At 44.4% G+C, this 24663-nt stretch overlaps 1 protein-coding gene across 1 annotated transcript in view; it reads left to right on the top strand.

The window, feature by feature from the left end:
- TRIM54 (tripartite motif containing 54) overlaps positions 1 to 24663 on the top strand; it is a 196286-nt gene that overhangs the window by 159506 nt on the left and 12117 nt on the right. The window contains exons 7-8 of the mRNA XM_086928151.1: positions 7189 to 7313; positions 22937 to 23023. Coding sequence (XP_086784277.1) covers positions 7189 to 7313; positions 22937 to 23023 — 212 coding nt within the window. The remainder of the gene's footprint in view (positions 1 to 7188; positions 7314 to 22936; positions 23024 to 24663) is intronic.

Raw genomic sequence — 24663 nt, 5'->3', positions numbered from 1 at the left:
AGACTTGGTGACTGTATCATGGAATATACTGCATTAATTTCAAACACAATACTTTTGGTATTGTCTTTCACAGTGTCAACCTCATCCACATTCACACTTTTGATTTTCTTCCCACATTTCCTACATCGAGCCCCTTCCACAAGGATGGTTAGCTAAATGACCCCCAATGATAACATTTAATCAAGGGTTTATCACGGCACAATGTAACTTTGTTTTTTTCATTCTTTGCAGTATAACCGTTTTAATGCTCTTCAATAGATGTATTTGTTTGTTAGGAGATGTGATCATTCTAACTCATTAATCAGTACGTTTTACCCTTGTGGGTAGATCTACAGCTTCCTTCAAATCCGGGTTCAGAGCCAAAAGCTTTTCTTGGAGGCGGGAATAGGTTCTACACCGTACTAGTTGATCTCTGATTAAAGAATCATGCAGGTCCCCCAAGTCACGCATTCCTTGCAATGCCATTATATAGCTAGTACCTTTCTATTTTTCCCTTGTATCCAGCCAAATAACTTATGTCTTTCTAAGACAACATTCACTTTGTCTCCACAATGATGCTCAGGGTTTGTTATCATGGTGTAGAATAAATCCAACTTAGATTGCCCACTTTGTCATGATTCTCTGACTGGGTTGATAGTGTCTCGTAAATGTTCCTCCCGTCAGTTCCTAAGTTGTGCCTGAGAGCATGTCGTTATTTCCTCCTATTGCAGTAAGATAGGACTCAAATATATCACACCATTCCTTCCAAACCAGTACAGGTTCACCAGCTTCACTGAGTCACGCGGGTGGTTGTGACTTGCTGGTTGTGGGCATGACCTAATTATTCAAGGTTTGGAAAAGTTGAAAAAGTACTGCAATATTGGAGACAACGGAAGCTCAGTAAATAAAGCACTTACTTACGGGTGGGTGGAACTCACGGAGTTTCACTTCAGGGAATTCCGTGGAGTGACTTAAAAACTCTGAACGTCCACGGAGTTCCAAGCGCGGGCCACGTTCACTTGACTTTATAGAAAGTTCAAGTTGAACCAGGACTGCATCATCAGGGAACCCATCAATGTGGACAAGTTGAGAACTCTAGGTATGCGCCCCCCAATGGTCTCCCACTTGCCCCCACATGTACACCTCCACCCCCCAAACAAAAGCAGGGCTACATTTGTACGTTACTTATGTGGGTGATGTGCGCCAGGAGTAGCAGGCACAGCAGGGGTCCCTGTAACTGTGCCAGAGCCTTGCTGTGTCTCATCCTGTGCCTCCCTGGCAGAGCCCAGTCCAACCCTGCTAACTGGCACCCAGAGAGGGAAGACATTCGGAAGAAATCAAAGTCCTCCTCTGGTAGCCCGGGTCCGTGGGGGTCCTGTGAAGCTCTGTGTGCCCTACAGCGCTGCTTCTCCAGCCCTCATGCTTCACCATGCAGGCCCAGCTACTTCCAATCGCTTTCCTCAGCCGACTGGGTGGGCAACAAAGAGGGGATGGCAGGCCTCTTGTGCTGTTTAAATCCAGGTTGCTGACAGCCCTGGCAAACAGCTCGGCCGGCCCCCTTGGGGGGGGGGGGTTGCGGGCTAGCTGTTTGTTAGGGCCAGTTTCAGCCAATTTTGTTACAGGGGGACGATTTGCTGCCCCCCCTAAAAAACGTCCACCCAAGGGCTCAAAACCGACTCCCAGGGAAACGTCCGGTGCCTGCTACGGCCAGTCCTGCTCTGGCCCTGACTGACTTCCTATGGCTTGGCAGCACGGACCCAGAGAGGAAAGCCAGGCCTGGAGGGAGCCACCCCTTTCAGTGGTCCGGTCAGGAGGGGTTTGTGGGCAGGGCGTGCTTCTGGTGTCTCCTGGGGGGAAGACGCCAGAGTTATGCTCAATCGAGACGTGTCTGTTATTGACTGAGACACTTTGGAAGTGAGCCTTGGCTGGGCCTCCTTCTGTCTGTGCTGTGCGCTTGGGCAGCTGTAGGCTGCATAACATTGGCTGCAAGTTAAATCACAGACTGGGCACTTACTTCTCTTCTTAACCCCTTAACTGCTTAGAACGTTCTGCGCCAGTCCGGAATGTTCTATTGAGCGGGCGGGGCCGTAACGGCCAACGGATGTGCGCAGCACTACCAAGGTAGTGTACGCGACGGCCGTTGGCCATCAGAAGCAGCCATGAGGTTAAAGAAAGGTTTGTTTGTGTTTTCAAAGCAAGCGAATACACGCTCGCAGATTTGCATGAAAAACACCGGCTTGGCTGGCGTAGCACGAATTCTGTTTGAAACTAGCTCATGCAAAGCAGTTCCGAACTACAACAGCAACATCCTGTTCGCTGTGTTAAGCCATTAGTTACCATTCAATGATGTAGGAGCCACATGTTGTTCTTCATGCGCGGCTATGGAAGAGTAATTGCGGTTGTCGAGCACAGCATGTTCATCTACATATTCATTGTTGTAAAGAACGGGGTGCAGCCTGCCAATAGCACAAGCGTAATGGCCAGAGCTGCATTCTTTAGTTTGAACCTGAGGAGCTAGGTTTGCGTCTCCGCTGCGTCTCAAAGTCCTGTAATTCTGGGCAAATCACTTCATCTCCCCGTACCTTCAAAATAGAAAGCAGTGCTTAAATAAAGCGCTGCAATGCCATCCTGTTGAGTTCATGCAGGGGTAAGTGCTGCTGTGAGTGCGCCGGTATTACTTTGCTCGACCAGCGGATGGCAGAGCTTTTTTGCAGAGCTCCGTGCTCCAAGTGGAGCGCGGAGAGGCCAAACTCCGTGAACTCTGCTGGCGGAGCGGAGTTCACCGCCCACCCCTGGCCTGGGATATCATACACAACAGTACTGAGTTAGGCCATTAGAGGGAGCTCCTTCCTCACCATTATTATAATGTTCACCTCAACAAAATGACAGCCCAGAGGTGAAAGCAAGAACTTCCTGAGGAGATAGAAGAAAAGGCCAGCGGAGGAACACAGAGCTGTTGCTCATGCGCACTCAGGCTGGCTCTAGGGCAGTGAGACTGGTGTGACTGCATCGGGTGATGACCTCGGGAGGGGGTGATGCCTTTGCAAGTATATTATGGTTTGTAAAGCATCTGCAGCCGAGTTCCTGGTCTACAGCAATTTTCAGGCAACAATAAAAATGTCAAGATACCTCCAGTGCGGAGGTTTGTCTAGTGGAAATTTTGACTCGTGGTAATGTAGTTCAGAGGGTTAATATGCCTGCTGCAAAGAGCATGTACCATGCAGATCACAAAGTGCATATACTGTAAATAGGTCAGTGGGGTACTGATTTTATTAGAGAGATCCTTTTGTTACTCGGAGTTTATAAGTTAAAATCCTAACATAGAACAGTGAGCTTTTAACAGTTATCAAAGAGCTGCATACAAACTGCAAGGTATAGATTAGAGCGTTATGATATTTCCAGCCTGTCTTTCATTATCCTAATGCTGCAAAAAGTGTTCATTTGGACAGAAATCCATTCTGATTATTTAAGAGAAGCCCCAACCATGGTGTTATGTTTTAAAGTCTGAGTTTGTGCTTCTCCAGACCAAGCACTATTAAACCATACTGTCTACCAGTATGGGTGACGTGACGTGACTCCTACACCTTGAAGTCCTCTGTCTTATGTAACATGAAACTGAAAAAGACAGGAGGGAAAGAGCAAAAGGAGAGAGGGTGGAGAGAGAAAGAAAGAAAGAAAGAAAGACAGAAAGTAAGATAGAAAGAAAGAAAGAAAGAAAGAAAGAAAGAAAGAAAGACAGAAAGTAAGATAGAAAGAAAGACAGAAAGAAAGAAAGGAAGGCAGAAAGAAAGAAAGAAAGAAAGAAAGAAAGAAAGAAAGACAGAAAGAAAGAAAGACAGAAAGAAAGAAAGAAAGAGACAGAAAGAAAGAAAGAAAGACAGAAAGAAAGAAAGACAGAAAGAAAGAAAGAAAGAGACAGAAAGAAAGAAAGACAGAAAGTAAGATAGAAAGAAAGACAGAAAGAAAGAAAGGAAGGCAGAAAGAAAGAAAGAAAGAAAGACAGAAAGAAAGAAAGATAGAAAGAAAGAAAGAAAGAAAGACAGAAAGTAAGATAGACAGAAAGACAGAAAGGCAGAAAGAAAGAAAGAAAGAGACAGAAAGAAAGAAAGAAAGACAGAAAGAAAGAAAGACAGAAAGAAAGAAAGACAGAAAGAAAGAAAGAAAGAGACAGAAAGAAAGAAAGAAAGACAGAAAGAAAGAAAGACAGAAAGAAAGAAAGAAAGAGACAGAAAGAAAGAAAGACAGAAAGTAAGATAGAAAGAAAGACAGAAAGAAAGAAAGGAAGGCAGAAAGAAAGAAAGAAAGAAAGAAAGAAAGAAAGAAAGATAGAAAGAAAGAAAGAAAGAAAGACAGAAAGTAAGATAGAAAGAAAGACAGAAAGAAAGAAAGGCAGAAAGAAAGAAAGGCAGAAAGAAAGAAAGAAAGAAAGAAAGACAGACAGAAAGAAAGAAAGACAGAAAGAAAGAAAGGAAGGCAGAAAGAAAGAAAGACAGAAAGAAAGAAAGAAAGAAAGAAAGAAAGACAGAAAGAAAGAAAGACAGAAAGAAAGAAAGAAAGAGACAGAAAGAAAGAAAGACAGAAAGTAAGATAGAAAGAAAGACAGAAAGAAAGAAAGGAAGAAAGAAAGACAGAAAGTAAGATAGAAAGAAAGACAGAAAGAAAGAAAGGAAGGCAGAAAGAAAGAAAGAAAGAAAGAAAGAAAGAAAGAAAGAAAGAAAGACAGAAAGAAAGAAAGAAAGAGACAGAAAGAAAGAAAGATAGAAAGAAAGAAAGAAAGAAAGACAGAAAGTAAGATAGAAAGAAAGACAGAAAGAAAGAAAGGAAGGCAGAAAGAAAGAAAGAAAGAAAGAAAGAAAGAAAGAAAGAAAGAAAGACAGAAAGAAAGAAAGAAAGAGACAGAAAGAAAGAAAGACAGAAAGTAAGATAGAAAGAAAGACAGAAAGAAAGAAAGGAAGGCAGAAAGAAAGAAAGAAAGAAAGAAAGAAAGAAAGAAAGAAAGAAAGAAAGAAAGACAGAAAGAAAGAAAGAAAGAGACAGAAAGAAAGAAAGACAGAAAGTAAGATAGAAAGAAAGACAGAAAGAAAGAAAGGAAGGCAGAAAGAAAGAAAGAAAGAAAGAAAGAAAGAAAGAAAGAAAGAAAGAAAGAAAGACAGAAAGAAAGAAAGAAAGAAAGACAGAAAGTAAGATAGAAAGAAAGACAGAAAGAAAGAAAGGAAGGCAGAAAGAAAGAAAGAAAGAAAGACAGAAAGAAAGAAAGATAGAAAGAAAGAAAGAAAGAAAGACAGAAAGTAAGATAGAAAGAAAGACAGAAAGAAAGAAAGGAAGGCAGAAAGAAAGAAAGAAAGAAAGAAAGAAAGAAAGAAAGACAGAAAGACAGACAGAAAGAAAGAAAGACAGAAAGAAAGAAAGGAAGGCAGAAAGAAAGAAAGGAAGGCAGAAAGAAAGAAAGAAAGAAAGAAAGAAAGAAAGACAGACAGAAAGAAAGAAAGACAGAAAGAAAGAAAGGAAGGCAGAAAGAAAGAAAGGAAGGCAGAAAGTAAGATAGAAAGAAAGACAGAAAGAAAGAAAGGAAGGCAGAAAGAAAGAAAGAAAGAAAGAAAGAAAGAAAGAAAGAAAGACAGAAAGAAAGAAAGAAAGAGACAGAAAGAAAGAAAGACAGAAAGTAAGATAGAAAGAAAGACAGAAAGAAAGAAAGGAAGGCAGAAAGAAAGAAAGAAAGAAAGACAGAAAGAAAGAAAGATAGAAAGAAAGAAAGAAAGAAAGAAAGAAAGAAAGAAAGAAAGAAAGAAAGACAGAAAGAAAGAAAGAAAGAGACAGAAAGAAAGAAAGACAGAAAGTAAGATAGAAAGAAAGACAGAAAGAAAGAAAGGAAGGCAGAAAGAAAGAAAGAAAGAAAGACAGAAAGAAAGAAAGATAGAAAGAAAGAAAGAAAGAAAGACAGAAAGTAAGATAGAAAGAAAGACAGAAAGAAAGAAAGGAAGGCAGAAAGAAAGAAAGAAAGAAAGAAAGACAGAAAGACAGACAGAAAGAAAGAAAGACAGAAAGAAAGAAAGGAAGGCAGAAAGAAAGAAAGGAAGGCAGAAAGAAAGAAAGAAAGAAAGAAAGACAGACAGAAAGAAAGAAAGACAGAAAGAAAGAAAGGAAGGCAGAAAGAAAGAAAGGAAGGCAGAAAGAAAGAAAGACAGAAAGTAAGATAGAAAGAAAGAAAGAAAGGAAGGCAGAAAGAAAGAAAGACAGAAAGTAAGATAGACAGAAAGAAAGAAAGAAAGAGACAGAAAGAAAGAAAGACAGAAAGTAAGATAGAAAGAAAGACAGAAAGAAAGAAAGGAAGGCAGAAAGAAAGAAAGATAGAAAGAAAGAAAGAAAGAAAGACAGAAAGTAAGATAGAAAGACAGAAAGAAAGAAAGAAAGAAAGAAAGACAGACAGAAAGAAAGAAAGACAGAAAGAAAGAAAGGAAGGCAGAAAGAAAGAAAGACAGAAAGTAAGATAGAAAGAAAGAAAGAAAGGAAGGCAGAAAGAAAGAAAGAAAGACAGAAAGTAAGATAGAAAGAAAGAAAGAAAGAAAGGCAGAAAGAAAGAAAGAAAGAAAGAAAGAAAGAAAGACAGAAAGGAAGGCAGAAAGAAAGAAAGAAAGACAGAAAGAAAGAAAGAAAGAAAGACAGAAAGAAAGAAAGAAAGACAGAAAGGAAGGCAGAAAGAAAGAAAGAAAGACAGAAAGAAAGAAAGAAAGAAAGAAAGACAGAAAGAAAGAAAGAAAGACAGAAAGGAAGGCAGAAAGAAAGAAAGAAAGACAGAAAGAAAGAAAGATAGACAGAAAGAAAGAAAGAAAGACAGAAAGAAAGAAAGAAAGACAGAAAGAAAGAAAGGAAGGCAGAAAGAAAGAAAGAAAGAAAGAAAGAAAGACAGACAGAAAGAAAGAAAGAAAGAAAGAAAGGCAGAAAGAAAGAAAGAAAGAAAGAAAGAAAGAAAGAAAGACAGACTAGAATCAACATGTTGCAAAGGCTGCTTGTGTTTCCCCGTCCAGCCTGGTCTTAATCTTCCTTCCCAGTCACTTGTGGTCTCACTGTATTTGATGAAACGCCCTGTGCATGCAATAGGACACTGCTGTGGCCTCTGACATCTCAGAGTCCACACCGTCACTGTAAACCGATTGTTCATTGGTCCAGCTTTAAGAAGCAGCCACTTACCTACACCTCTCCATCTTTTAGGATCACGGACACGTCCAAGGAGCCCCCCATCGAGCGCCCCGAGCCCGGCTACGAGACCATGGACCACTTCAGCGTGAACGTGGACTACGTGTCCGAGATGCTGCGAACCATCGAGTTCCACGCAGGTACGTGGAGGTGCCGCGCGCCACTCACAGGCGAGAAGGGTCACGTGGCACCTGCTCGTGAACTCATCGCCCACGTCTGACATCTGTGCACAACAGTCAGGCCACAGGTTTGAATCCAGTCTTGGCTAACTCAGCCATTTATCCTTCTGAGGTCGATAAACTGAGCGTTTGTTTATTTTCAATCAGCTGAGAGCCTTTGCAGTATAAAGGTAAAATGGTGAAACTGATATTCATTCACACTGTAAAATCAAGGCAGGGGAAAAAAAAAAAAAAGTATACATAATTAATATATATATATATATATCTATATATATCTATCTATCTATCTATCTATATATATATATATATATATATATCCACAAACCCGTTCCCAATAAATGAAGAGGTCCCAACACGCTCGGGTTCACTCCTTGAAATATATTGTGTCTTGGGGGGGGGGGGTATATATATGAAAGGAAGGGGTTACGTGAGGCACACAGACAATAAGGTCCATCCTAAAATACATCTGGAATACGTAACCCAATATCCACTTGCCTGATGCCTTAATATCTCGGCAGCCCGCCCCCCTCTCTGAGACCTTTCTCACCAACCCATGATTATCTTTTTCTTTTGTCCATGCTATCCCGGGTCTCCAGACAGTTCATTTGGGTCACAGCAGTATCATTTCATGGCCTCTATCGCTGGATTCAGGGCAGATATTCCCCTGCTCTCCACAAGGGAAGCTTCTTTCCAGGGAACGTCTGCAAGCTCTGGGTCGCCAGGGGCTTTAGCCCAAGGCCCTCACCCCCCAACAGGCCCAGACAGGAGACCCTGCTATCCGTCTGTCCTCGCAGGAGACATCCTGTGTCCATCTGTCCAGTGCTGGAGAGGTCTGGATAGAAGAGCACCACGAGGAGTGGACTGAAAAAAAGGGCAGGAGGGCAAGACGTTTCAGCAGTGTTCTGGGAATGCAGTGACGTCACTTCCTTTCCAGAAGGATGCTGGCCAATAGGCTCCACTGTCTTAGCTTCCTGTTTTTAGAGATAGCTTTGCTGGTAAACCAGTGATACCACTTTTTGTGGCGGTGGATGTTGGGATACGTGGTGTTGTCACTTCCTGTTCCGATGGCTGCTGGGAAATGTAGTAATCTTGCCCGGCTTATAGTTCAGTGCTGGGGGGGGAGGGGGGTCTGCATCAACATTATGCATTAGTGGTGGACACCACCTTCATTGCCTCCCACCCCCCCCCATCTGACTTAAAGTTCAGGGCCGGGGGTTCTGCATCAGCACTATTTATTAGAGGCGCACACCTCTTTCAGTGCAAGCCTTGAACCCCGGTTACTTTGGGGGGCGCCAGGGCACTGATGCAGAAAGCTCCAGTGCTGGGCTCTGGTGATGAAGTCTCCTCCGTAGGCGCCAACTCTATGATCCCCGGTTTGTCATTTCTTTTTCTATTAGGTCATTTTTTCATCGTTTCAGGCAGCAGGGCGAAAAGTACCAAGAGATGTACATAGATAAAGTGCCATTTCTAGCCTTCTCTTAATACACAGAAACCCAAGCCAGGCAAGTACACCCCGCCCTGGAGCAACTACTGGGGTTCCCTCTCAGGAGGAGAGTGGGATTGCAGAGCACCTCTGTGTCCCCCTTACCCACCCCCAACCCGGGTCAGGCTGAGACAGACAACAGGCTCTGCTGCCAAAATAACAGTGCACCCCCGTTTGTGAATTTGGTGAGTAAAAGAGCGTCCCACGTTTGTAAACCGAGAAACTTTGATCTTTTTAAAACCTGCTGTTTCTGCCTGGGTGCTTTGTGAGGGGAGAGGGTGACACCCCATGTGCTCCTTCACAAAGATGACAGTGTTGACTCTTCCCTGCTCTTCTGCTCACTAGGCCTGGGCGGAAAACTACGCTACGCTTGCGCAGTTTGCGCAACTACGCACTACGCGAATTCCATGTAGCACAGTGTAAAAACGCGTAGTGTAGTTGGCATTTTTTGCTCGCTCGCAGTCCTCTTCTCAAGTTGGCGACCGCGAGCGAGCAAAACGACATCCCGGCGAGACTTTTTCCTCTTTCACGATCAGCAACATCAAGTTGCCAATTGCGAGCGTGGAAAATAAACCTACCGGCAAGATTCTCAATGCGGGGAGGTCAGGTTTCTCATTAAGAGTGGTCATCTTGAATATAATCAAGGCGCTTCCTCAGACATGCCAGACGACTCAGAGCTAACCCCCTCCGCAGTGGAGACTATTCTACAAGCTATAGCAGCCCACAGGGAAGAGACTGCTCAGGATAGCAGAAGATCCCGCACAGCTTTGCGCAAAATGCAGGGGGTTGTTAAAAAAACTGTCTAAGACATGCACACGTATTGATGAACGAGTAACTGAAATGGAACTAAGGGTAATGGCAGCAGAGAAGGACTCTTCCGAAAATTATGAGAAAATTAAGCTTCAGGAAACAGAATTGATGGATATTAAATGGAAGCTTGAAGATTTTGAAAATAGGCAGCGCCGCAATAATCTTCGCATCCTGGGGATACCAGAGAAAGTTGAGGGAGAGAATATACGAGCTTCATTACTAAACTTTTCAGCGAAGCTATGCCCGAAATACAGAACTGGAACTGGGAAGTTGAAATTCAACGGGCTCATCGAGCCCCCTTTAATCCACCGCCGAAACCAGGGTTATATCCACGTGCTGTTTTAGTATATTTTGGTAATTTTTTACTTAGACAAGCGGTGGCAGAGAAAGCGAGACCAGATCGTAAAATAACTTGCAATGGATTTTCTTTCTTCTCAAGACCTGACTTTTGTCATGAAACTGTTGAAAGACGATGGAGGCTGCGAATGATGATTAAATCTTTTCAAGAGAAAGGTGCTTTGGCCTTTTTGAATAACCCTGCTACCCTTAAGATTGTCCATCACGGTCAGACAAAGTTTTTCCAGTCGGAGATAAAAGCAAAAGCATATTTGGATGAAATATCTTAGATAAAATCTCCTTCATTTGGGACATAAGTCTTGATGGTTATAAACAATAACTTATACATTACAATGAGATATGTTTTCTTCACCACTTCTCTTGATGCTTTAAGAATGTGCTTTGGTTGAGCTAGCTGATCAGCAAGCCTAGGTATAGACTAGAGATGTATGATAGGCTGAATATAGTTATGAGATATGCTATGTTATGTGATGTAGAATTCTTTTCTTATCCTTCTTTTTCTTGTTTTACGACTCTTTTCTTTATTTTCGACAAGGTAGCTCAGTAGAAGTGCAGCAACTTCATCACACAGACTCTGGTTGAGTCTGAAAGCCTCTGCAAGGGGGGGGCATGGAGAAGGGGTGGGTCAGAGGGAGGGACAACGAAGAGGGGGGGGGAGGGAGAAGGGGAAGAAGCAGAAAATGGAAAAAGACCAGGTGTAATAGTAGGAGCAAACTTAATTGTGGAAAAGATACAGCAGGACATGCACATGGAACATTATTTGAGCAATATTAGTCGACAAAACTACCACATCAATAATGGGTAAGCTTAGCATACAAACCTGGAATATAGGAGGCTTACTGGCTAGAGATAAACGATCATGACTTGAGGAATTACTAAAGTTGTATCCTGTAGACATTTTATGCCTACAGGAGACCCATATCCCTTGGAGTAAAAGAGCGCTATTAAGACTGAAAGGATATAATCTAATAGTAGCTTCATCTCAAACAACAAATATTAGGGGGGTTGCAATATTGGTTAAGAATTGCCATGGGCAAGGAATACGCTTTTCATCTGATCCACATGGAAGGTGGGCGATTGCTAAATTAGTAAGTGGAATTATCTGGGATGGTGCAGTGAAATAAATAACGGTGATGGATCAAGCCCTGATCTTTGGACTGGGTAAGAGTGGTCTGCTTAATTCAGACACTCTGTTCATCACCACCCCCTTTTCTGAATCGATTTTGGCCACTATAGGTGTGGCAGGGTATACTCAGACATGAGTCCCTTTCTCACTGCACCATCAGGATTCAAACAAGCCGGGGCGAAGACGGCTGTAATGCCAGAAACCGGTCCCCGGAAGCTTGTTTCCTTCCCAGTATAAGAATTGGCTTGTTAGTTTGGTCTGCCATGTTCCCATGATGCACTGGGCCAGGGACAGACTAATTTGCATGTAGCCAGGTTCTGAGCTGGGATGGTGCAGTGAGCTAAAAAACGGTGATGGATCAAGCCCTGATCTGTTGACTGGGTATGAGTGTTCTGTTTAATTCAGATACTCTGTCCATCACCACCCCCTTTTCTGAATCGTTTTGTCCACCATAAGCATGGAAGGGTATACTCTGATGTGAGTCCCTTGCTCACTGCACCATCCGGATTCAAGCAAGCCGGGCCGAAGACGGCTGTAATGCCAGAAACCGGTCCCTGGAAGCTTGTTTCCTTCCCAGTATAAGAATTGGCTTGGTAGTTTGGTCTGCCCTGTTCCCATGATGCACTGGGCCAGGGACAGACTAATTTGCATGTAGCCAGGTTCTGAGCTGGGATGGTGCAGTGAGCTAAAAAACGGTGATGGATCAAGCCCTGATCTGTTGACTGGGTATGAGTGTTCTGTTTAATTCAGATACTCTGTCCATCACCACCCCCTTTTCTGAATCGTTCAACAAGGTAATGGCTAGGCCTGGGCGGTAAATTCTGTTCCGCTCGCGGAATTTGGGCAATTTCAGGTTCCGCGGAGAACGCAAAATTGCCCAAAATTCTCCGTTCCGTGACTTAGCGAAATTTTTTGCTTGTTCGCGGTCTCAAAATGCATGCTCATGAGATATTTCTCCCCGAGCACGCAAACAGCGATTGCGAACAGGAAAAAAGCATCGCAAACAAGCAATTCCGCGTGTTCGCGGAATTTATGCGTGTTCACTGAGATTTTTTACCGTTTAGCGAAGATTTGCGTAACGTGATTACGCAATTTCCGACCACTATTATTGCCACCGCTGGCAGGGGCAATACGTGGTGCACACTACAGGGGCCTCCTGACAACAGCCCAGGCAGTTATTTTCTTACAAATTAAGCACTGCTATAGCCAGTCCATCCTTGCCGTCAAGGCTCAGGTGCTGAAAATCACTGCAGCGCTTTCGGCCTCACAGAAATGTGATTGTGACAATTCACTTCCCACAGTTCACAAGGTGACTCCAGCAGGTGTCACATTCATTGTAGCAGACAGAGGTGGGTGAGTGGACTGAAGCGGTCACACCCACAGGGCTGTGAAATCTTCAGCCCTCTAAGTTCAGCCCAGGCAGCCAGGTGCCTGTGCATCAGCACATGTACAGGGCCTGGCTGCCTGACCCGAATAACGAGAGCGTCTGTCAGGCATGCCTCTTTCCTCACACTCTTCATGTCTGCAAAAAGGTGAGGGGGCGGGGCCCCTCCGCCCTTAAGGACAGGCCACACAGCATATATCTCTTGAAGATATTCAACTAGCCCAGTCATTTCTCGTTCTGTGCTGGGCTCATCCGAGTAATATGTTTGACATGGTTTGAGAGTAATGCAACTGAAGCAAACGCAAGCAATCGGAATAGTGTGATGAGTACAAACATATTGAAAACAAGCCTTGGCAAAATCAATATCATATAAAGGTGGTGTCTGTATATATTTCGATGTATGACGTTACTACGCATACTTTTACAACGCATACCTTTACAATGCATTTTTTACAACACAACATCCATTACAACGCATTCCATTACAACGCATGCCATTATAACGAATTTTTAAAAACTACCTTTACAACACATTTCATTGCAACGCATACTACCTTTACAACGCATACCATTACAACGCATAACATTACATTGCATGTATGGTAAGTATTGGATAGTGTAGGGGTCAAAATTACTATTCTAACTCCAGGGGGGTGCAACAGTAGGGTAAGTGTTGGATAGTGTAGGGGTAAAAATCACTATTCTAACTCCAGGGATTGCAACAGTAGGGTAAGTGTTGGATAGTGTAAGGGTACAATGCGTTGTAATGGTATGCGTTGTAATGGTATGCGTTGTAATGACTGCGTTGTAATGACTGCGTTGTAATGACATGCGTTGCAGTGGTATGCGTTGCAGTGTCATGCGTTGTAATGGTTGCGTTGTAATGGCATGCGTTGTAATGGATGCTGCGTTGTAAAAGTTTCGTTGTAATGGTAGTGCGTTGTAAAAGTTGCGCTGTAAAGGTTGTTCCCCATATGTTTGCAAAAAAAGTAAAAAATGTCCATTGGAAAAATTAAAAATAAAAGTAATGAAAGTACAAATGAAAGAAGATATTGGCCTATTAGCTCTGGCACTGAAGTGGACCACTTTTGAGTGGGTGTGCAGATATGCAAAAGGATAATTCCGTCACTCACAGTGAAGCCAGCTAATAGCTGACGGAGGCTGACCCATTCCCCCATGCTGTATAGTGTGGTGGGCGGAAACACAACATAAATGACACTCAATCAGACCAATGGGTGAAGAAAACTGACTGAAACCCCTCTAAGGTCATATATTTGTATATATTTTATTATAATTTGTTTAATATTAAAAATATCCACCGTGCAGTAGAAATGAACATTCACGGTGAAGGCCGGTCAGCTCATGACAGGCAGCCCCTGACCATGAATGATGAAAGAGCTGTGCAGGGATGAATTAATATTATGATCACATGCCTGTAAATGATACATCATTATCACACTAGATGAAGAGTCAGTGGCGCCTGCCCCCCCCTGTGGGAGGCGACTTGCGCGTTCAGCAGCGGCGGGAACCGTTGTTGGAGGTGTCCGCTCTGTACAAAATGTCATCAATCTGCTGTTTCCACAAGACAGCCTTCATCAATCATTGGGAGTGATTATCAATACTGGGCGGCCTTCTCTGGTGCCCCCTCTCCTCCACCCTGGCTGGTTTACCCACCGGCATCTGAGCGGCTTCAGAAGTGACGCATACGTAGGCCGACATGCTGCGGAGGGGAGTGTCCAGCGTGATTGGTGTGAGTGGGGGCTTTTTCTTTTTTTCTTTTTGCATTTTTATAGAGCGCAAACTCGACCCGAAGGTATTGGAGCGCTTTACATGAGCACCGGTTACTTATGCATTCAGGCACGGGGAGATTAAGTGATGTGCCCAGAATCACAGGATGTGGAGGCGACCTCGAGGCTCGAACCCTGGTTTCCAGCACCAAAGTCGGCAGTCTACCCAATGGACCACATCCTCTCCCTCTTCCCTTGTTCGCTTCTCAGTAGCAGTGCACTCTGGTGTGTCTGCACCCAGCTGTGCTTGCATTGACAGGACTCACATGTCACATGTAGACCCTACAGCCCTTCCAGGGACTGTCATCCTGCCAGTCGCTCAGCACCGGTCTCTCTGGACCAAGCACCGCTGGTGAAACCCGGGCAGGGCCAGGACTCCATGGCATCAAAGGAGTGAATGGCAAGGTGCCACATACAAACACATGTGTGGGACTGTGACATGACTCCCAGCAGGATGTGACGCCCTTCCTTTCGTAAAAGACAAGGCTGCAAGAGACGACAGACGGCAAGATTAAGCAACAAGGAATCACAGCACATTTCTGCGAAACATATGACACAGCAGAATACCACACTCCTCCAGTCTCCAGCCCTAGAAATGACACAAGACATTACTACAAACATGACAGCGAGACATCACACACTGCAGTGCACAACCCTCCTCCGTAACTGCAAGGAACCACTACACATTGCTGCATGACATGGCAGCGAAAAATGACATGCAACACTGCAGAATACCACACTACCACACTCTGTCAGTCCTACAAGTGATACAAGACATGACAACAAACATGACAGTGAGACATGACAGCAACACACAACATGCAACACAGCAAGATACCACACTCCTCCAGTTTACAAGTGACACAAGACATCTCAGTAAACATGACATTGAGACATGACACACTGCAGGACACAAACACTCCTCCTTAACAGCAAGGAACCACAACACATTTCTGCACCACATGACAGCGATTCATGACATGCGACACAGCAGAATACCACACTTCATCTCGTGCTAGAGGACACAAGACAATGCAGCGAGACAAGACTGCACGACATAACATAAAACAGCACAAAAAAGATCACTTTTCCATTCCTATTATAGTTATGCAGCAGTTTTCCTTTGCTACAAGAGGACATAAGATGATGTAACAAGTCGCGATAAGATACAATAAAGGTTGCAGCTATATTCCTGTCCTACCAGGCAGGTCCTCCTGAAAGGTGAGCAGTCAGACCTGCAGAAAAGCAGCAAAAAGCACTGCAGGTGGAAAGGGCACTCTCTGAATTGTGTTAGATGCAGAGGTGTGATGCATTTTGTAATGTTTGCTGTTGTGCGGGCTCAAGTTATTTGGCTGCTCAAATATTAATGATTGAGGGAAATACTTTGGGAAACAGACTGAGGGCAGACACCAAGACACAGCTGCACTGCGTTACAGGGAAAGGGCAGGCGTGCACCATATGTATCACAATACGGCGCATATCTGCGACTTCCCAGCACTGGTGCACTATGGGCGGCCTAGCACCAAAGCAGGCCCGCTTGCACCATGGTGCAAGGGGGCCTGACCTGCAAGCAGCATTGTTTTTGTGCAGTAAGAGGCACCTTCCTACACAACAACAATCCCCTGGGGCATATTCCTCTTTCTACGCGTGCTGCAGAATGCAGCCCACATAGAAAGAGGAAGTAACGAGGAGAATAAAGATATTTATCCTCGTTATTCTTCCCCCTGGGAAGGTGTAGCACTTTGGCGCATTCCCAGAGATGGTAAATCTAGGATTGCATCAAGATCCAAGGGAGTTGTGTGGGATCAACCACGCAGCGCCCATGGAACGCCTACCCAGGGCAGAGTGAGGCAACGCAGCGATTGTGTTGCGTCACTCCTGGTATATCCGGCCACTCAGGGCCAAGCAATGAGGCATTGGTGGCTCGATAAATCGCATTTTGTGGGTGAATTGTGTTGCCTGGTGCAAAAGCGAGGCAGCCCCCTTGATAAACAGGGCCCTAAGAGTTTAGTCTCTTCCAGGTACTGACAGCATATGGCCAGTCTTGATGAGCCTCAGAAGTTACAAGCAAGTGTAGATTCACTGTAAACTATTTTACAATTAAACTAACACAGTACAACTGAAACAATGAATGTAGGTAGGACGGCGCAAACAGATGTACATTTAGAACAATGAATATTCACACAAAAAATGACTTTTATAGGGTTCAACTCAACAGGTACCAAATAAATTGAGAATAAAAGAAGCATTATTCATTTGAGAAAGCAATCTTATATTGCATGTGCTGCGGCGTTTATCAAACAGACCGGAAAGAATATTTATTCTGGCAGGATAAGTCCTTCGTTTGTGCTACATAGCTCTGTTTCATCACTCATTCACTCAACAGAAAGTTTACAACAGGAGTAAAGAGTGCAATAGTTGCATAGTTAAACACTTGTCAAAGAGCTCCAAGGCACTAAAATACAACAGTCAAGTAAATAAAAGACATACCGATGCCATGCGACAATCTTAAGTAATTCTGACCAATCGCCATTATTGGAAGACACGACTGGGCCTTAATCAGGAATATTAACAGCATTTCTTTGGCGCTATGGAGGTATTGTTTTACAAATGACCTTACCTGTGGTGTTATAGTACTTTTCAGACTTGTTTTCTTATGCGTTGTGGCATACACCTTTTGTAACTTCAACCTCCATCGAAACCTTTTTTTTAAATTAAACAAACATAATATACCTTATGTACATTTGGCATTTGTTACGGCATATTTACCTACTTTGTAGTTCTGTAAATAATCATTTATTTTAGTTAACTCAGTCATGCCCATTTTGTCAATCTCAGAAGAATTATATGTTTAAATGCCTATGCTGCGATTAAACCACGGTCCTGCTTGTTACATACATATATAGGCTCCTGCGAAAGGCAAGTAGATGGCGACGTGCCCACCTATGTACCCACACACCACGTCATGTGAATTATGTCGCATGATGTATGGACTGTTCTTTAAACAGATGTGAGGATGTAGCAGTTCTCTTGCGCGTTACCATACATTGTGTAATAGTAATTTCGGTATTTTAATAGCGCTTAGAAACTGCAGAATTGTGGTATTTAGCACGTTATCTAAAATAACGTTTTTATTACTTAACGATACACCAAAAGTTATGATTGGAGTTATACAAAGTAAAAAACCCGAGAATGAACTGCTAAGATTTGTGTTCTAATAGCACATACGTTTACATTTTCTTGGGAAGACAGAATAACTTTCCAAAATGTTTCCTTCTTTCTTGTTCCAGCGTTTGTCTAAGTCCCTTGTAGAAGGACGTTTGCAGTGTCTTTTCTTGAACCGGGAGTGTCCGAGTGCGCCCCCTGCTGCTCATTCGGTCTGATTTCAGCAGCTGCCATCCTTGCTAATCTCACACCTGCCCCAGGCACTTAAATCAGTTTAGTGATTGCTGGCGATCACGAGTGCTGATTGATTAGGCAGGGAGGGGCGGCTGTCCCCTCCCCCTTGAAGTACAACATTGGACTGATCCCCACCACCACCCTCCCTCCCCACCACACAATAGCCAGGGGTAATAAACAACTTGCAACATGGCAGGTGTTCGTGCAATAATTCTGCATCTACTTATTTCCCAATTCTAACTTGTTGTTCTGTCGTCCACACTTCTGCTGAAGGTTTTCTAGTGACCACTAGGTGGCGCTAAAAAGCAGCAAACTGGTATTGTACAAAAAGTTCCTGAAGGCAAGTCAAACACAACAAGTATGTGCAATGCAATAGGTCTCACATTTACGAGAGTTTGAGTTATTGGCATTGTAAATGCCAACGCCCTTTATTTATGTGTTGTTTTTAAAACAGATAAATACAAGGCCTTGTCATTTACAGTGCTAATAGCTTAAACTCTCACAAATGTGAGACCTATTGGTTTGCGAAAGCATTCGGCGCTGGAGCTATAAAATAAAAAAAGTGTTAGGAGAGAGCATGTCCTGCTCTCCACACCACTGCATTCAAGCAAGCCGGGCTGAAGACGCTGTAATGCCAGAAACCGGTCCTCGGAAGCTTGTTTCCGGTCCAGGGAAGACATGGCTTGGCAGTTCGGGCTGGACTGTTCCCATGAGGCACAGGGTCAGACTGATTTGCATATGGCCATGTCTGAACTGGGGTGGTCTGGAGTGCAAAAAAACGATGGATTTAGGCCCAGATCTCTGTACTGGGGTGAATGTATGACATTGTTCTGCATTCTGTCCATCAACTGTGGTTTTTGCATTTGTCACCCCGAGTGGGAAGCTTGAAGCTTGTTTCCGGTCCAGGGAAGGTATGGCTTGGCAGTTTGGGCTGGACTGTTCCCATGAGGCACAGGGTCAGACTGATTTGCATATGGCCATGTCTGAACTGGGGTGGTGTGGAGTGCAAAAAAACGATGGATTTAGGCCCAGATCTTTGTACTGGGGTGAATGTAAGACATTGTTCTGCATTCTGTCCATCGACTGTGGTTTTTGCACAAGTGCACCTCCAGCATTGATTGTGCCACTGACATAAGAAGCCCTTTAAACCTACGCAGGCCTGCTATTACAGCCTGTGCGTGCAGTTATGATCTGCCTCTTCAACCTGGCATAACAAACCTTTTCTCAGGCCTAACCTTTTTTTTTTAATACATATAAGTCACCCCTTGGGTAGGCCATAAACAGCCCATAGTGCAGGGTGCAGTGTATGTAAAAAGTTGGACATGTAATTTAAGTGTTACATGTCCTGGTATTGAAAAACTCTGAATGTTGTTTTTCACTACTACAAGGCCTACCTCTTACATATGATGTGTATGTATACTTGTAAAGCGCACCTGACAGGCACCTTGGCACTGTATACCGCTGTGGAACCCGTCCTGGCTTTCCCTGTGAGATGCTCCCTACTGGGCACCCCAAGGTGAAACCAGGCATCCCAGCGCTTTAGGGCCATTGTGGAGATTAAGTAAGCTATTGCCCAGAGTTGCATAGTGGCGTCCCATGGTTAGAGTAGGCACCGAGGCAAGAATTATCGAGTCCGTGGACATTGAGCCCAAGACACTGCCGCGTCGGGAATTGAACCCTGGTCCCGGCCAGACCTCTGCATCAGGGTCTGCCGCTCTAACCATTGACCCACACTTCTCCATGATAACATTGGGTTATCTTAATTAGGGGTGGGCGGTAGTCGTGGAAGGGACTATCGCGGAGAGGCACGGAGATTGAACCAATCTCCGTGCCTCTTCGTGATATTTTCGTTACACGAGCCCGCCCGTTCGCCACCCGCTTCCCGCCCGCCTTTTTATTAAATTATATTAAAGGCTAAAATGCAACTTAAATAAAACGTACCTTATTGCGCTGCAAACGTCCCCATTGCGTCTTCATCTTCGAAAAACTGCGCATGCGCGGGAGCCTGTGTATGCGCAGTCCTAGCGAGGACTGCTCATGCGCAGGCTCCCGCGCATGCGCAGTTTCCAAAGATAAAGCCGCGATGGGAAAGTTTGCGGTGCAATAAGGTAAGTTTTATTTAAGTTGTATTTTAGCCTTTAAATATAATTTAATTAGGTGGGCGGGAGGCGTGTGGGAAGCGGGAGGCGGACGGGTGGCCAACTTCCGTTCCGCCCGCGAATGTGCGGAAATTTGCCCCGTTTTTCCGCCTTCTTTGCGGAAGGTGCAAATTTCCACACATTCCGGGGGTGGAACGGAAATGTCCGTCCACCCTTAATCTTAATGCATTTGATAAGCGATAACTTTGGATTGGGAGCAGGAAGGAACATCATCTTTGGTATCTGAGGAATTGTAAATTAATGACCTCTTTAATGGTAAAGTCAGATTTTATGTCACAATTCTAAAAATAACACTTTTAGAAAGTTGTTATTTTCTTTTCCTAACCATTTTGTGCCTGCAGCCTGCTCCTTGGTCACATGCCTAGGCATTATTGGCAGTTGTGATTTTCCCAGACAGCATCACACTAGAGGGTCTGGGTGTTGGCCTTATGAGCCATCCTGACTTGATGAGAGGGACAGAGCTGTCACCTGTCACACTTGCTCTTCAAAGACACTGCTGAATCTCACACACAAAGGACTTCCCACTAGCCTATTGTGACTGCCGAGCAGACTAGGACCAGGGCAAGGAAGCAAACAATTCCAGACACTTTGTAATATGTAACTCCAGAAACTTCTCTCACTTCAAAGTGGGCACTAGGGCCCTTATTAAGTACAGGGCGCACTTATCTTGTTTGCACCATGGCCCTCGTTTAAATAGATGGGCCATGTGCGAACTGGGAAAGTGCGCTCTATTATAGTGAATGCGCTGCCCCAGGGCAATCAAGAACTCTTGCTGCCCTAGGGGCAGCATATTTAAGTAAAATATGGAGCAGCTGCTTCAAAGCTCTGTGTTTCACTGTGCAGACCGCAACCCACCTGCACTTTAAAGAGGGACTAGAGATCCCTTTGCAGGTGGGTGTGGTGTGTGATGGCACCACCTGCAAGGGGATGTCTGAATGGACCATGAAACCCCTTTCCCCCTCCAGAGGGCTACCATCAGGAGGTGCACTGCCATCTTTTTCTGTGGTGCAATTTCAGTGCGCTTCCTAACAGCTTCTTTGCCTCCATGTTTGTAATACGTGCAGGCGCAGAGGCAAAGAGTTTCCCTCATGCAAATGAGTGAACGCCCTCTTGAGATAGAGCTGGCGCTACATGAGCACCAGCACTCTCTTATGTTTACATAGGGGGCCCCACATGCAACTGCAGTCCCTTCTGTAAAACCAAAGTGCCCAGGTGCACACATAGTGGGCCACAGGCCCATTGCGCCTCGAGGCACTTTCTGTCATACGGCTCCTGGTAAAAATATTGGACCCTTAGAACCAACAAGTCAGATCACTTCTGGACCTGTGGAAGACTCAGAAGAAGGTCTGCCCAGCTGCTCTGCTGTGTTGCTGCCCTATTGAGGTGCCTTCCAGAGGGACTGCTCTGCTACCTGAGGAAGAAGGACTGGACCTGTGCCTTGAACCCAGGACCACCAGAGGAACTCCAAGGCTAGTAAGCTGGCCTCCTGTTCTGAGCTATAGGGCCACAACATGCTCCAATACCCTTGAACCCAGCACCTGGACTCTACCTGCTGTGAGTCCTAACCTCCCAAGGGGTGCCGCCCCACTCCTGGACCCTTGGTGTGCTGCCAGCCCAACTGTGGTCCCCGTCGGAACTGACGCAGGGTGGCACAACCTGATGCAGCCCTCGCAGCTCCTAATTTTAACCAAAACAGAGCAACGCAATTCTACGCAGCCCTCGCATCACAGCCCTCGCAGCTCCTCATCGGAAACCACCACAACTTGGCCTCAAATGGCAGTCCTCACAGCTCCTCATCGGAAGTTACACAGCCCGTTGCAATTCGATGTGGACCTTGCCTCTCAGCTCCTCCTCAGAACTGATGCAGCGCCACGCAACTTGACATAGGAGCCTTCATTGCTCATCAGAACCAATGCAGAGCAACGCACCTCAACGCAGTACCCAGCATTACTCCTTGGGTACCTCTGCTGCGCGGTTCATTGCCTCACAACAAGGACATAAGGTATAATTCTCAGTAGGTTTAACCTGGGCCCTGTATTCAACCTGTACTCCTTCAATGTCTGCCTGAACATTGGACGTTGTCCCTGACCGGTGCCACCAGATTACCACAGTTTGCACATTGTGCTTTTAAGCACAATTTTTTTACCTAAACCTTTAAAACTACATATCTCTAGCTCTACTAATTGGATTTTTGTTATTTTTATGTCAAATAATGTATAACATTGTACTATATTTTTCTAAATTGATATGGGATTTTTACTTTACTGAGTAAATACTATACATTGCCTCTAAGTTAAGCTTGACGGCTTTTGTGCCAAGCTATCAGAGGGTTAAGCACAGGTTCATGTAGTGACTTTTTTGTGGTTCACCCTGACAAGGATTGTGGCTGTTGTCCCTCCCTGACCCCTCCAACCAACAACTCAGCTTCTCACAGAGGCCCTCTAAGGGAGTGTTACACTAGCCAGTTTACTGGGGACAGTGGAATGCATGAGTGCTTTAGCTGTGTGGAATAGAATGAGTTGGCTGGCCTTTTGTATATTAATGCTAAATACTGAACTGCAGTGATAGTGCAAATAAAAAAAGACTCCAGCCTCTTTCTGGACTAAAGAAATCATTCCAATTTCTGGCAAAGGAGGCAAAAAGCACAATGTCCCAAGGGAAGCTGACAGGACATGGTGAAGAGACGAGACTCATGAAGGAAAGAAAGTGCAGGACCTCAGTACGCGTGTGTGCCATATCATACCTGGTGCTTATAACATGTGAGTGTCTGGTTAGCTCTTGTCTCCTGGTGCTGATAGCAGAACAGTGCTTGATACAAAGTCATTGCCATGTGCTTGATAGTAATAGTGCAGTGTTTGGTACATTCTTGCCTCCTTCTGCTTCTTGTAGAGCAGCACTTGGTAAATTCCTCTCTCTAAGGCATTTTTACACATAGAACCCAGTAAGACTTGTTCCCTGGTGCTTTTAAAGAGCAGTGCCTGGTACATGCCCCTGGTACCCCTGGTGCCAGCCAGCGCTTCCTTTGTTCCTGCTCTGAGAATGGACCCATGTCCTCAATCCTGTGGTCTTTCTCCTTCAGGTGTGGTCAGCGAGGATGAAGAAGACCCCTTCGATGTCGACGAGCGGGAGGCTGTCGTGGATGAGGAGAGGCAGGACGCTCCGGAGGGTGAGTTGCTGTCTCTCAAGCAATGTTTGTTCCCTGTGTTCACCTTTACATGTGTGTAACTTCAGACAGCAAGACTGACACCCTCTTTTAGCTTTGTTTGTCACAAAATAGTTTGGGCTTTGCAAACTCCATGGAACAAAAATAAGTCCTGTACCTTGCAATTTTGGTAGAACATAAAATGTACACATGTATTTGTGACCACAAAATGAAGGGCATCGCGGTCGGGGATTCCCCGGCCATCCCCCAAAAATGGAGCTTGGTGAATCCTCAAGAATCCCAAATGCATAAACTATATGGTGTGTTTAGCTAGTACAGAAAAGTGTCAGTTATAGAAATAGATGCTAGAAACCAATGTACCACTGGAGGCTGTGCTGCTATTAGCAATGGCCTTCAGAACCCTTTCTGTTGCTTTCTCACAGCCTTCTAGTCACAAGCTCAGCCCTGCGCCTGCGCGTCCGGTTACACGCGCCAAGTTTAGTCCTTTCTCTCTTTTGCCACACACACTCCATGAGGAAGTCCCAAATCACAGTTACAAATTGTTTGTACTGAAGCCAGTTGCACATTTTGGTTTTTGGACATTGTACTTCATACACACAGCTAGAAAAACATGAGAATCATAAGAAAATCTGCTGATTCAATAAAAATACCAATTGAAAACAACTGCCATGATTGTAGACCAATAACCAGCCACAGCAAACAACTGGGCTTTTCTCCACAGTAGTTTATTAGGTTCTCAAAAACACACATCCCAGCAAATAGATTTGATGGAAACCATTTATAACTGATCAACTATTCAATTCAATTAAAACACTTTATTCAGTAGCTTTGTAGCAACCATGAAAGTAAGTCACAATAAATTAAGCAGATAAAATTTGCAATGACCTCAAGTAAAATACATACAAGATAAATGCAGAATAGTAGAGTACCAAATAATGGCAGCGTATGTATCCAAGCATCGAGCTGCGTGCACGCATTATTTTAAAGTAATACAAATCTAAAAGCAGGTCTGCACTGGCTGAGGTTGTAGTAATGCTTCTTTAGGATTGGAATTAAGAAGAGTCGAGTGTAACGTATATAGAATGTGCAGAAAAAGGTGAAATGGAGTCTGTTCAGATATATCATTGCAGGGAGAAGGTAAGAGTTTGACGTGGTGGGTAAAGCCCAGCGGTAAACAGAGCAGGTATCTGTGTCTGCGATAGAAGGGTGCGTTCCCACCTGCGGCACGCAGTCCATTTATAATTAGTAGGGATATTTAAGCCCTATAGGCCCATAGATTCAGGTACCTGGCTGCACACAATCTCCCAGAAAGACTCTTTATCCACTGAGATTCCCTAAACTCACAAAATGCTTCAACCACACACCTTTTGCCTAAGGAAGCACAGGTGAGGGGATCATAGAAAAACGAGTCCAGCCCTATACAGCGATACACAGATTTAACATACGAATCCAAGGGGTTTGTAACCCCTGGTCAAGGGAGAAGCAGTCCCTCATTATGTCTTTGGTTAGGGCAGTTTCAGAGCTTGTAGTGGAATTTCGGGTGAGTCTCTAGAGAGATGGGAATGTGCACATTAAATTCGCCAGCCAAGCAAAGGAGTAATGAACAACCTCTTGCAGCTAACTTATCCATTAAATTAGAAATA

This window comes from Lissotriton vulgaris, chromosome 6 (genome assembly GCF_964263255.1).
Source record: "Lissotriton vulgaris chromosome 6, aLisVul1.2, whole genome shotgun sequence".
NCBI classification, from domain to species: domain Eukaryota; kingdom Metazoa; phylum Chordata; class Amphibia; order Caudata; family Salamandridae; genus Lissotriton; species Lissotriton vulgaris.
Note: the sequence above shows the minus strand (reverse complement) of the source record. Positions and strands in the feature narration are given on the sequence as shown.